Source organism: Tetrao urogallus (assembly GCF_951394365.1).
Source record: "Tetrao urogallus genome assembly, chromosome: 3".
NCBI classification, from domain to species: Eukaryota; Metazoa; Chordata; class Aves; order Galliformes; family Phasianidae; genus Tetrao; species Tetrao urogallus.
Genome location: NC_136815.1, coordinates 90,686,359 through 90,698,966, shown reverse-complemented (window position 1 = coordinate 90,698,966; position 12,608 = coordinate 90,686,359). Strand labels below are relative to the sequence as shown.

Sequence of the window (12,608 nt, the reverse complement as noted above, 5' to 3'; positions counted from 1 at the left end):
TTAAACCGGATGTATATAGGTTTGGTTATCCTTCTAAATGTTCAGGTTGGACAAGCTTTTACTTTGTACTTGATTCAGTAGATATTGGATTGTTCACTATGGTCTTGAATAGTCCTTTCAGTCTAGTTCAGCTGCTCAAAGTTAGTTGTCTCCCTGAGTTTAGTCAGCAAATAATCTTTCCTGAAACTGGTTTTGCACAAATGAGCAGTGAAAATGTCAAGTGGAGAAATCCCTTTTGAGTTGTATAGTTTGTTAGGTTTCTACAGGACTTCATCCTATTGCTCTTGTGCTCCATTTGAAATAAGGGGTAGTTTTGATACTTAATGATGGACCTTCTTTTTCTCCTTGCGTCGTTTTAATTCATCAGAATAACTTGTTTTTCTTTCAAGGGGTTCTCCTCTGAATTGTGCATATTTATTTCCTCTGAATGGTGAGGCCTAAATGAATATGCACTTCTGACTCCTTTGTTTTCTGCATTTCAGCACTTGGGTACTGAAGTCATAGAATGGTTTAGGCTGGAAGAGACCTTTAAGATCATCTATTTCCAACCTCCCCTGCTACAGGCAGGGACGTCTCCCACAAGACTGGATTGCTCAAAGCTCCACCCAGGACAACCTTGAACACCTTCAGGAAGGGGCCATCCACAGGATCTCTGGGCAACCTGTCCCAGTGTCTCACCACTCACAGTAAAGAGCTTCTTCTTAATATCTAGTCTATATATACCCTCATCCAGTTTAAAGCCATTTCTCCTTGTCCTGTTGCAACGTGCCCTTATAGAAGGTTTCTCCCTGGCTTTCCTGTAGCCCCCTTCAGGTACTAAAAGGTTGTTAGTAAGATCCCCCTGGAGCCTTCTTTTGTCCAGGCTTAAGACCACCAATTCTCTCACCCTGTCCCTGTAGGGGAGCAGCTCCAGCCCTCTGATCATATTTGTAGCCCTCCTCTAGACTCACTACAACAGCCTGATGTCTTGTGGACCTCAGAACTGGACACTACTCCAGAGAGGAGAGTAGAGGGGCAGAATCACCTCCCTTAACCTGTTGGTTACACTTCTTTTGGTGCAACCGAGGATACAGTTAGCCTTCTGGGCTGCATATGCACGTTGCTGGCTAATGTAGAATCTTTCATCAACTAACACCCCCAAATCTTTCTCCTCAGAGCTGCTCTCAAGTCATTCTCCACCCAGTGCATATTTGTGGTTGGGATTGCTCTAACTCAGGTGCAAGACCTTGCACTCGTTCTTGTTGAACTTCATGAGGTTGGCATGGTCACACCTCTCCAGTCTGTTCAGGTTCTTCTGGATGGCATCCCTTCCCTCTAAGGAGTCAACCGCACCACTCAGCTTGATGTGCTCAGCAAACTTGCTGAGGGTGTACATGATCCCTATGCCCATGTTGCCCATAAAGATATTAAATAGCACTGGTCCCAGCACTAATCCCTGAAGAACACTGCTCACCTCTGGTCTCCATTTGGAAACTGAGGCAAATGGAGAGAGACTGTAAAGATGGCAAAGGCTTGTGACTTCTTAGAATCTTGTGGATTTGTTGCACCTCCAGATTTCCAGTTTCGGAGTAGTTATGATGCCCTGAACAGTGGTGAGGGTGAACAATACCTGTCAGTGTCAGCTGATCCTGAATTTAGTGCTTGCAAAAAGGTGAAAAGACTAATAGCTACTTGCAGGCAGCGGAGATGCATCTACTTAGGAGAGTGATAAACTGTAGAGTTACCATAACCTGAAGAAGCAAAGCTGTAAGAGTCAGAACAGGTGTGCCTGAGTAATAAACTTGACAGAGGATGGTCTCACTGTTCTGTAAATGAAGCAGAACTTGTGATATGTCTCAGATACCTGTGTAGGAAAGCACCTAGCATGGAGAGCAAGCAGGACAAATTATAAGTTTCCACAGTTGCAGAACTATGATGTCATTGGAGTTCTGGAAGCATAGTGGAAGCTCTTCTGACTAGAGTGTTATGAAGGATGAATGGAGGATCTTCAGAAAAGATGGTTGGGAAAAAGGGGAAGAAGACTTGTGCTCAATATGAAGCCGTAGCCTGACTGCATGGGGATCTGGCTTAGGTCAGATGACAAAAGAGTAGAGTGCTTGTGTGTGAAGAGAACAGACCAACACAGGTGATGTTGTAGTGTGAACTACAGACCTACTGATCAAGCAGAGGAGAAAGACAAAGCCTTCTTTAGGCAGCTGCAGAAAACCTCACAAGCCTATGCCTTGGCATTCAAAGTCGTTATCAGCCATGCCAAAATATCTGGGAGTAGGCACTCTAAAAGACTTATTCTAAAATGGAAAAAAAAAAAAAAAAAAAAAAAAAAAAAAAAAAAAAAAAAAAGAATTGAGACAGTGATCAACCATTTGTGGAGATGCTCAGTTGAATATGCAGTGCACAACCAGAAAGAAGAATTAGTTAATAACACAGAATTATAGAATGTCTTAGGTGGGAAGGGATCTCAAAGATCATCTAATTCCAAAACCTCTTGCATTGGACAGTTACTACCCACTTGATCATATTGCCTGGGGAGCAGATGAACCTGACTTTGCACATGTCAGGGGATTGGCATTTACAGCTTTGCTGAGCAGTGTGTTCCAGTGCCTTACTGGTCTCTGAGTAGAGAACTTCCTCCTGGTATCTAGTTTAAATGTCCCCTGTTTTAGTTTAAAACCATTTGCTCTTGTCCTATTACTATAAGACCATCTAAAAAATCAGTCTCCCTCCTTTTTATGAGCTCCCTCTAAGTATTAGAAGGCTGCAATGAGATCTTCCCTAGAGTCGTCTTTTCCTCAGGCTGAACAAGTCCAGCTGCTTCAGCCTTTGTTCACTGGAGCTCCACTGCTCTGGTCATCTTTGTGGTCCTCCTCTGGTCCCACTCCAGCAGCTCCACATCTTGTGCTGGAGGCCCCAGCAATGTGTGTGGTATTCCAAATGGACTTTCAAAGGGCAGAGTAGGGGGAGGACAATTTCCTCCTTTGTCCTGTTAGCCCTCCTATTTTGCTGCAGTCCAGGATACAGTGAGCCTTCTGGCCTGTGGCTGCACACTGCTGGCATATGTTCAACAGGAATTCCAAGCCCTTCTCTGTGGGGCTGCTCCCAGTGACTTTTCCTGAACGCGTCTGGGATTGCCCCAGCTCAGGTGCAACACCTTTCACTTGACCTTGTTGAACCTCATTCAGTTTTCACGTGGGACCACTTTTTAAGCTTGTCCAGCTCCCATTGAATGTCATCCATTCCTTCTGTTGTGTCAACTGCATCACTTATCTTGGTGTCATCAGCAAGCCTACTGAGGGCATACTGCTCGATTCTACTACCTGTGTTTTTGATAAAGATGTTGAAAAGTCCTGCTCCCAAGATGGACCCCTGAGGGACATGACTTGGCACTTGCCTCCACCTGAACATAGATTTGTTGAAAAACACTCTGGCTGCAACTCTCCAACCACTTATTTATGGATGAATGTGGAGATTGTGACTGAGCTCACGCAAAGAAAGGAAGTGTACAGAAGGTGGAAGGAGGGAGAGGCTATATGGTATTGTATAATGTATATGGATTATGTATTGGGAACATGATGAAGTAAGCCGAAGTTCAGCTGGAGCTGAGGCTGCAAAGAGCGCTGAAGAACAAATAAGAACTTTCTGTTAAGTGTGTCATTAGCAAAAGTAAGAGCATGTGTTGATTGGTGGGGATGGGGATCTAGTGACAAGGGACATGGAAAAGATGGAGATGCTCAATGCTTTTTTTTTGCTTCAGTTTTGACTGGTAGGGCCTAACCTTTTGGGGTTCATGGGTCCCTGGCTTGAAATAGTAACCACAGTAGAAGAAGATGGAATTAGGAATTGGTTCAGCAATTAGACCTTAAAAGTCTGTCAGACAAGATGGGTTACATACAAGGGTGCTGGAGGAGGTGGCCAGTGTCATTGCAGAGCTGCTGTCCGCTGTCTTCAAAAGGCCATGGCAACTGGAGAGGTTCACGATAACTGGGAAAAGGCAAATATCACATACATCCTTAGAGAGGGCTAGTAGGTGACTTTATCCAAGTACCTACAGGCCAGTCACCATAACTTCAGTCCCTGTGGAGGCTATGAAGCAAGTTATCTCAAAAGCACTTTCTAAACATGCAAAGGGCAAGGAAAGGATTTGGAGCAGCTGGTGCAGCAAGGCCATTCTTTCTAAGGGCAAAGAAGTGGCGGATCTAATAAATGCTGTGGACAGGGAGTATAGTATACTTTGATGTCAGTAAGACCTCAGAGCCAGCTCGTTATCACCAAACTGGGGAGGTACGGACTAGATAAAGTGGCCCTAAAATGAGTAGGGAAATAGCTGGTCTGTTGGGCTTGGAGATGCAGTCAGTAGTGCCCAGTCCAGCTGTCAGCCAGCAGCAGCTTGTGGTGTCTCTCCAGGCAGATGGATGGGACAGAGTGTTCTCTTGGCAAGTTTGTGAAAGACTCCAAATTGGGAGGAGTGGTTAATATGCTAGAGGTCAGTGATTCCGTTCAGTGGAACCTTGGCAGGCTGTAGAAACAGGCGGATGGTAAGCCTCATGTAGTTCAGCATAAGTAAAAGCAATTTCCTTGGCCTGCAATGAATTAATCCTATGTAAGACAGTAGCCCAGGGGTCCACAGGTCTTGAAGCAGCTTTTCAGGAGAGGATCTTGTGGCCATGATGTTGAACAGGAGTTAGCAACAGTCCTTGTATCAAGTGAACTTGTGCAGCAAGAAAGGGTAGCCACATCCAGGCTGCCTGAGCAAGAGTATAGCCAGCTGATCCATTGAAATGATGCTACCCTTTTATTTGGCAGCTGTGAGACTGTATCTCAAGTGATGCGTCCAGTCTGGGACTCCCTGGTGCAAGAAAGAGATTGATACATTGGAACAAGCCCAGTGCAGAGCCACCACGATGCTCGGGCTGAAGCCTGTAATGCATGAGGAGAAGTGGAGAGAACTTGGTGTGTTCGGCTTGGAGAAGGCTAAGGGGAGATGATATTTCTGTCTCTAGCCACATGACTGGAGGATGTACATTCTGACTTGATCTTCTTAAAGTTAGATGTGGTGGTTGTTTTTACCCCAGACATGGCCAAATACTGAAGTAAACCAAATACTGAAGTAAGTTCCCTGGAGAGCTTGTGGAATCTGAATCTGCATCCTTGAAGGTGTTCAGAGCTTGACTGGATAAGTTTCTGAGCAAGCTCATTAAAGCTTTGCTGCGAGTGAGAGTTTGCACTGGATACAAGCTCATATGTATGCAAATGTTCCTTCCAACCTAAATCTTTCTGTGAATTGATGAATCTAAATAAATCAAGATCCTGGACTGCATTGTAAGAAATCTGATAATGATTAGCGTGGGCATGGAACAGGCTATCTGAGCAGATAGCTTGCCTTTCAACTTTTTTTTTTTCTCCCCTGAGGTCTCTTTTTGTCTAAAGTATTAATTGTTCTATAGTTAGACATGAGTAACTTTTATATTTAGAGAAGGGAAAGTGTGTGCCTGCTACTACTGAACTGTTAAGTAGAGTTTCTGAAAGTGATCGTCATTGTCAGTGAGCTGCATGTGATTATAGATTTATTGTTATTATCAGTTGATTTCTTTATTGCACTTCTATCTAATCTAAACATCTGAAAAGCCGCTGCTAAAGAAAACTGTAGCAACACCATGGTACAAAGTATGTAGGTCTTGAAATGCTTGAGAGCTGGAGTCTAGAGCTAGTATTACTGGGGAGGAGAAGAAAGGGTCATTTTTAAATGCTGAATGTGCAACACATGATCTACCCCTTTTAACTAGGCATTACACCGCCTTCCATTGATGGTGTTAGGTCAGAGTACTGTTGGTCTTAATGATCTGAAATTGTTCCTGGAAGTGGTACCACATGCAAGGGACGTCCGGTGATGAGTTAGTTATCGCGTTCTTTTTGCGTGCTGAGAGGAAGAAGCATCCGTGAAATCTAGCTTTTTCTTTCAAGTTTGATGTGTTCATGAAAACAGGGAAGGAAAAGAAAATTGGAAAAATATTGGAAAAAAAATAAAACAACAAAAAACGACAGCAAAAAACCACCTTCCCTTTGAAAAGTTTTTTTTCTTGGTTGTCATTCTTTACAAAGTTTCTGGATGTTACCAGCAAATAAATAATACAGTGACTGAACTGTAGTAGTTTCTGAGCAAGCTCTCAGAAACTTTCTTTTGAGCTTTGCTGTTAGTAAGGACTTGCATTGCATCCAGTCTCAAATGCAGTTTTCTTCTAACCTAGGTCATTTTGTGTTTTATGATTTTAAGCTGCAAAAACGTCCAGTGACATAGAATCCCTAAATCTCTCTGTGCAAGGGGTTTCTAGGCTTAGCCTTCACCTAGTGGTGAAGAATTTTTTTTCCACGTGGAAAAAATTCCCATCTAGTTATAATTTCCCATATTCAAAATTACGACATTTATCTATTCTTTTCCCTTTTTTAAAAAGATATTTTTCCTTTTTCCTACTGTGCATTTTTAAACTGGTCCCACTGTGCACTTTTAAACTGTTTATTCTGTAACTCCACTGTTGAAAACAGCAGAAGGGTTATTCCTTCCTTCCTACCCACTACAGCTGAACAAACCCTCTTCCTTGAGCTCTTCCCTGTATGGCACACACTCCCAAATTCCTCGCTGTTTAATCAGCCCTTCTCTGCAAGGTGGGAAAGAGTAGTGAATTGCTAACAAAAGCTATGCAATCATTTTAAACCACTGAATCAATTAGTATAAAGACAATTCCTTTTTACTTTCTATAGCTTCTGCTGAGACAATGGCCTGTTATCTTCTCAGTGTGACTGTAGTGTGAGGGGAGACTCAGTTGAAAGGGATGGGGAGCGGTTATGCATGCCATTCCTGACTCATCTGGGGTGCTTCCACCAATTTGGAGATACAGTTAAAAAGCAGCTTCCCAGGAAAATACCTGTAAAAATACAGGTTACACTGCAGGCTTGTGTTAATGAAAACAGTTATGTGAGTGAATGGAAGAATGGTCAGTCTTGGAGAACAAAAGTGTTGATATTTTGGGAAGTATGCTGGCAGGTTTGCTTGATGTTCCAACAGTTTACACATTCATTATACTTAAGTTTGTTGAGCAAAATAAAACATTTTTTCGTAATGAGAGTTTTAAAAAGAAGAAGTGAGATGTTTATGTACACGTGTATCTTTTGTGGTATGCCTACTTTGTGGTGAACTCTATGTGCAGACAGAGCAGAAGAAAAATGAAGGCTTCAGTCAGCTCACAAAATGGAAAAAGAGAAGTTGCTCCAAGTAGTTTATTGCCTCTAGAAAAGTATAACTAGATTATGTAACTTACTGTAGATAGTAAGTAGTTCCAGCAGTTGGTGATCAGGAGCAGAATTGCTATGTGATGAGACAGAATCATTTGTCTGTGAATCCCAGTGGAAAAGAAGGTGAAGTGCTTACTTGCTCAGGTGGAAATTGTCCTCATTTAGCTCTTTGTGCTGGTCACAGTATTTTTTGTATTTCTCCCACTGATGATGGTCAGCTTCTTTTCCCCTATTTCCCTCACTCCCTTTATTTTCTTTGTCTTGCAATACCCAACTGGAATTAGTAATGAAAATAGGTTTTACATTTTTTTTCCCCTTTGGTTGCCAGCTTAGTCTCTGTAGAGTTTTTGGAGGTGCAGGTTGATTTTATCACAGAATCATGGAATCATAGGTTTGGGTTGGAAAGGACCATTAAGATCATCTAGTTCCAACCCCCCTGCTATAGGCAGAGGATTTTGGCAGTTGCTCAAAACTCCATCCAGGATGGCCTTGAGCACCTTCAGAGTGGGGACATCCACAGGATCTCTGGGCAACCTGTCCCAATGTCTCAGTACCTTCGCAGTAAAGAGTTTCTCCCATATATCTAGTCTAAATATACCCTCATCCAGTTTACAGCCATTTCCCCCTATGCAACATGGCATTATAGAAAGTTCCTTCCCAGCTTTCCTCTATGTCCCCTTCAGATACTGGAGGGTTGTTGTAAGGTCCCCCTGGAGCCTTCTCTTGTCCAGGCTCAGGACCACCAATTCTCTCACCCTGTCCCTATAGGGGAGCAGCTCCAGCCCTCCAATGATCTTCATGGCCCTTGTTTAGACCTACCTCAAGTGCTGGATGCCTTCTTGTATTGGGAGCCCCAGAACTGGATGCAGTACTCCAGGTGGGGTCTCATGAGAGAAGAGTAGAGGTGCAGTCACCTCCCTCAACCTGCTGGTCATGTTTTTGTTCCTGCAAAAAAATGGAAGGTGTGCACACTGAGTTCATAAAGGCCATTCATGAAAAAAATGATAGTAAAAAGAGAAACATTTTATACTGTGTATGTTCTACTCCATATTTACAGAGGCAAAGTCAATTTTGAAAATAAAAAAGCAGGATGCTTAGTTGAGCCCTGCCCTTCTGTTTAATGTTTTTGTGACCCAAAGGAGAAGGAATGTTTTGCTTTTAGTATAAGCATTCGTCATCAGGAACACAAAAGGAGAACAGAAGGGAGAAGCAAGGTGAATAGCATAGGTTTATTATGGCAGTTTATTATCTCTGATTTTCACATTTAATTTAGGAAAGACTTCAGGAATTACTCATTCAAAAGCAACTTGGAGAAAGTCTTCATACTTCACATCAATTGCTCTTATGCTTGTTTAATGCATTGTAACTCCTCTGATATAGGAAGCCTTCTGATCCATCTTGGGCTGAAAGAGCACATGATGTGGCATCACTGTTGCTGTTGCTCTGGATTTGTGATTTTGCTTTTTCTGGGGCTTTAGGGTTTAACCTTTCTCTTTTTTTTTCTGGACAAAAACAGTTTCATTTTCTTCCGTGGTGTCAGTGAACCTTTTATTTAGAGTTTTGACATTTTTTTTTCTTCTCACACGTGCACATGTCAGTATTTTAAAATGTCAGTTAATACATATGAAGACAAAGGTCAGAACCATTGTCCCAGCATGATTTTTTTTCTTTTAAGATTTGTCATAGGGGTGCTAAAGCATAGAGCTGTTTAGTCACCTTTCTATAATTGACTGTATTGCTGAACATCGAGAAAGTGCTTGAGTTGCAGGTGAAGAACAAATTATAACAGAATGTTTTCATGTCTCAGAGCTAGTCTACGAAACAGCATTATGAAGGAGACAATCTTACAGAAGTGTGTTCATTTGTTTTTGTTTTTTGTTTTTTGTTTTTTTTTCCTAATAATCTCCAGTGGGCAGAGTTCCATTGTAACTGTATCCTGCATGTTCAATTTACTAATACTTTGAGGAAAGCAGAGCAAATTCTTTGTTGGGCACCGAGCCGGGAGTTTTTACCTTGCTACTCGAGTTGTCTCAGCTTATACATTCTATTGCATTTTCATTTTACCTGGCTGAGCTGCTTAACACAGTTACTGATCACAACATAATTTTTTTCCTACTTAGCTCAGCTGTGAACATGGGTTTTCTGGTTATAAGTTGCTAGCAGGCCAATATGTGTGAGAAAGCTGTATGTTTTCTTGCAATACTTCTTCATAGGCGTAGTCTTACTCTCTGTTTTCAATACAGAAAAATGGCTACAGCTGCAAATAGTGCACTCAAACTACCGAGCAGAAGTTCCCAAAGGTCATTGAGCAGTGCTTTTTAAGAAAAATATGCTCCAGAAGTCATTTTCTTTCAGTGACAGAACTCCTCCTCTGTGTTATCTTTCCCCTCAAGACATAATGTAAAAGCAACACTGCAGAGCACAGCAGTATTGTACATGTTAGGAGGGAGAAAAGCAGGAGTTTATAGTATGAGATTCTCCGTAAGTAATGCATGTGGGCAGACAAATTCCCTCAAAACAGCTTTTATTTCAGTGGTGTGGAGGATATGTGGCTTTCGTGGTGAACAAGACTCAGTTGCAGCTTTCGTTCTAGGCTAATCTACGTATTCTGTTCTCTTGGTGTGTGTTTTCCAAGTCTCTGATGTTTTTATGTTTAGCTTTTCAAGACATTCAAGCTACGTTATTCTGTGGAAGAATTATGTGTTACTTTGAGAGCCTTTAGGTTTTAATGAACACTTATTTAGGCTGAAGATGGGGGTGGTGCGGAGGAAAGCTTTTGATGAAGGGTGTTTCCCAGCACATTTACTTCACTTCAAGGAAGCCAGTGTCACTTTTATCTATAAAATGCATCCTAACATATGGTAACACAAACAAGGATACCCAAATTGTATTACTTTATTCGTCTTAGCACCATTTTCACTGGAATAAAAAAACTTTTTTTCCCTTTTCTTTTAGTATGCTTTCTCTTCTGATTTTAAAATGTAAATTAAAGATCAAAGTGACTGTTCCCAATTCAAGCACGCACGTGGTGTGCTCCCATACTGTTCTGTGAAATACCTTATTTGTGCACTCACGTTGTCTTTGTCTCAGTGACAGCAAAACTTTGATTTTAAGTATTCTTGTATTACTCAAAACAACACGGGAGAAAGTCTGACATTCAGTCCTCCTTATTTGTTACTTCTCTCTTAACCCCGACAGCTTAGAATAAATTTCAGTCTCTTGAAATAAGGAATTCTAGTTACACTGTTTTGCTGAAACTAAAGCATTCTAAATTGCTGGAGCTGGGCCTTTGTGCTTGGATGTTGAGTGAACAGGTTTTAAACATGGCAGCTCCCTCTGGCGTGTTCATGTCTTCGGTACTTGAAACTTCGTTACTAATTGGAAGTGTCTCATGTTGGAAGTCTCCACCAAAATTTTCCTTGTGCTATTTTGTTCTTGGCTGTATGCTTATTGTAGTTAAATATATTGCCAATAAATATTTTTGCTTAATTTTGCTAGAAATGTGTAGAAATTTACATACTCTCCATTGGTAGCCTCGTTACTGTGAACGGTATCTGTTTTGAGAGTACTTGATTTCTGATGTGTATTTTCTTGTCTTTTTCTTCTCATAGAAAGCGATTTCTTCTCCAACTGTGTCACGCCTTACAGATACATCAAAATTCACGGGTTCTCACAAAGAGAGGTTTGATCCCAGTGGGAAAGGAAAAGGCAAAGCTGGCCGAGAAGATCTGGTTGATACTTCAGGATATGTATCTGGCTATAAGCATGCAGGCACATATGATCATAAAGTACAAGGAAGCAAGTAAGGCTTGAAGGTTTAAAATACAGGGGGAGAAAGGGAAAGAGAGAATATATTTTTAAGAATGACATAGATGAGTCCCACGTGTTTCAGTTATTGTGAATGCTAAGACTATGTGTTCAAGAAGTTTTTTTCAGAAACTGGAACTGATTTTAACATCTGCTGAGCAACTTGCAGCGTAGCACCACTTCATTACATTCCTTATGCGTATATTGGCAAAAGAAAACGTACCAGTACAAAAAGGACATCATTTTGTTGAGCTCTTTAGACGAAAAGAAAAAAGCAATGTCAAGAGCTGTTATGCCACACTTTGTCAATCCGAGCAAAAAATAAAAAATAAATAAAAAAAAATTCAAACATTCCTAAATATCCAGTTGCTCTGAGGTTGTAGAAGAGAACCCTCTGAAAAAAGGTTCTTTCATAGCAGCATTTCTGAAAAGTATGCCATTACTTAGGCAGTTTGATTTCACTACTGTTCTGGGGCTTTTAAAAAAATGTCTTTTATGGGATCTGGCACTTTCCTTAAAAGATTCAACAGTGTATTATTGTGGAGTAAGTTGTTGTGTTATATAAGGCGCTAATCTGTAAATTTCATACACCATTTATGAAAACTGAAAAGAAAAAAAAAAGGAAAAACATATTTTTGTGACAATACAGGTTCTGATGTATTTATGTCAGCAGAAGGAGGTGGCAAATACCAACCCTTACTGTCCTCGTGTCTATTCTTTCTGCATTGTTATTGTGTTTACTGTAGTGTGTTTCTGACTGGCTGGATTTAGATGGAGCTAATGTACTAACGTGGTGGGTGAGGAACAAGATCTTGCTAAGAAAGTCTTCTAGGTCTTTTTGTAGTCTGTTCTCAAATTTGAACTAATTATGCTTTAAAACCTTGAATATGACTAAACACTGCCAATCAGATTGCTATTAAGTGGATGTTGTGCACATGCATTGGCATATATCCCCTTTAAGCTCTAACACATGCAATGGAAGTTTATGGCCTTTTGTATTAAGGAAATATATAATATTAATATCCACATAATTAATTATAATGAATTGTAATTAATCACACAGAAAAATATACCGCTATACCCAGGCTATGTGTTCTGTTAGTTTTGTCTGAAGCCGAAGGATTTGTTTCTCTGTGCTGCCTCACTTGGGAGCGATTTTATTGATGGGAATAGCTTTATATTTCTATGGAAAAAACAATTGCATACATTTAAGGTACAGGCAGCTGGGTGTGACCTGCCTCTGGCTCAGATTGCCAAAACGAGTTAACAGGAATAAAAATCACTCTTCTTCTTCTTCTCCTTTTTTTTTTTTTTTTTTGTCTTCATATATGTGTGCATACATATTACTGGTTAAACAAGAGAGAAAAGGCCAGTTCAATTTTCTGTGAGAGGTGAACAAGTACTCTGACGTATTGCTCTGTCTGTAAAATTATAAAAGATATATTTTGGAGTATTTAAAAACACCTTCTAGTAGTTTTGCTTTGCTTGTTTTCAAAAAGATGCACTGATTTTAATGT

The 12,608-nt window shown here is 40.8% G+C and overlaps 1 protein-coding gene across 1 annotated transcript in view; it reads left to right on the top strand.

Moving 5' to 3' along the window:
* Positions 1–11,090, top strand: part of TPPP (tubulin polymerization promoting protein) — a gene marked incomplete at both ends in the record, with an annotated part of 38,434 nt that extends 27,344 nt beyond the window's left edge. Inside the window, one exon of the mRNA XM_079533118.1 lies at positions 10,896–11,090. Coding sequence (XP_079389244.1) covers positions 10,896–11,090 — 195 coding nt within the window. The remainder of the gene's footprint in view (positions 1–10,895) is intronic.
* Positions 11,091–12,608: the final 1,518 nt, after the last annotated feature.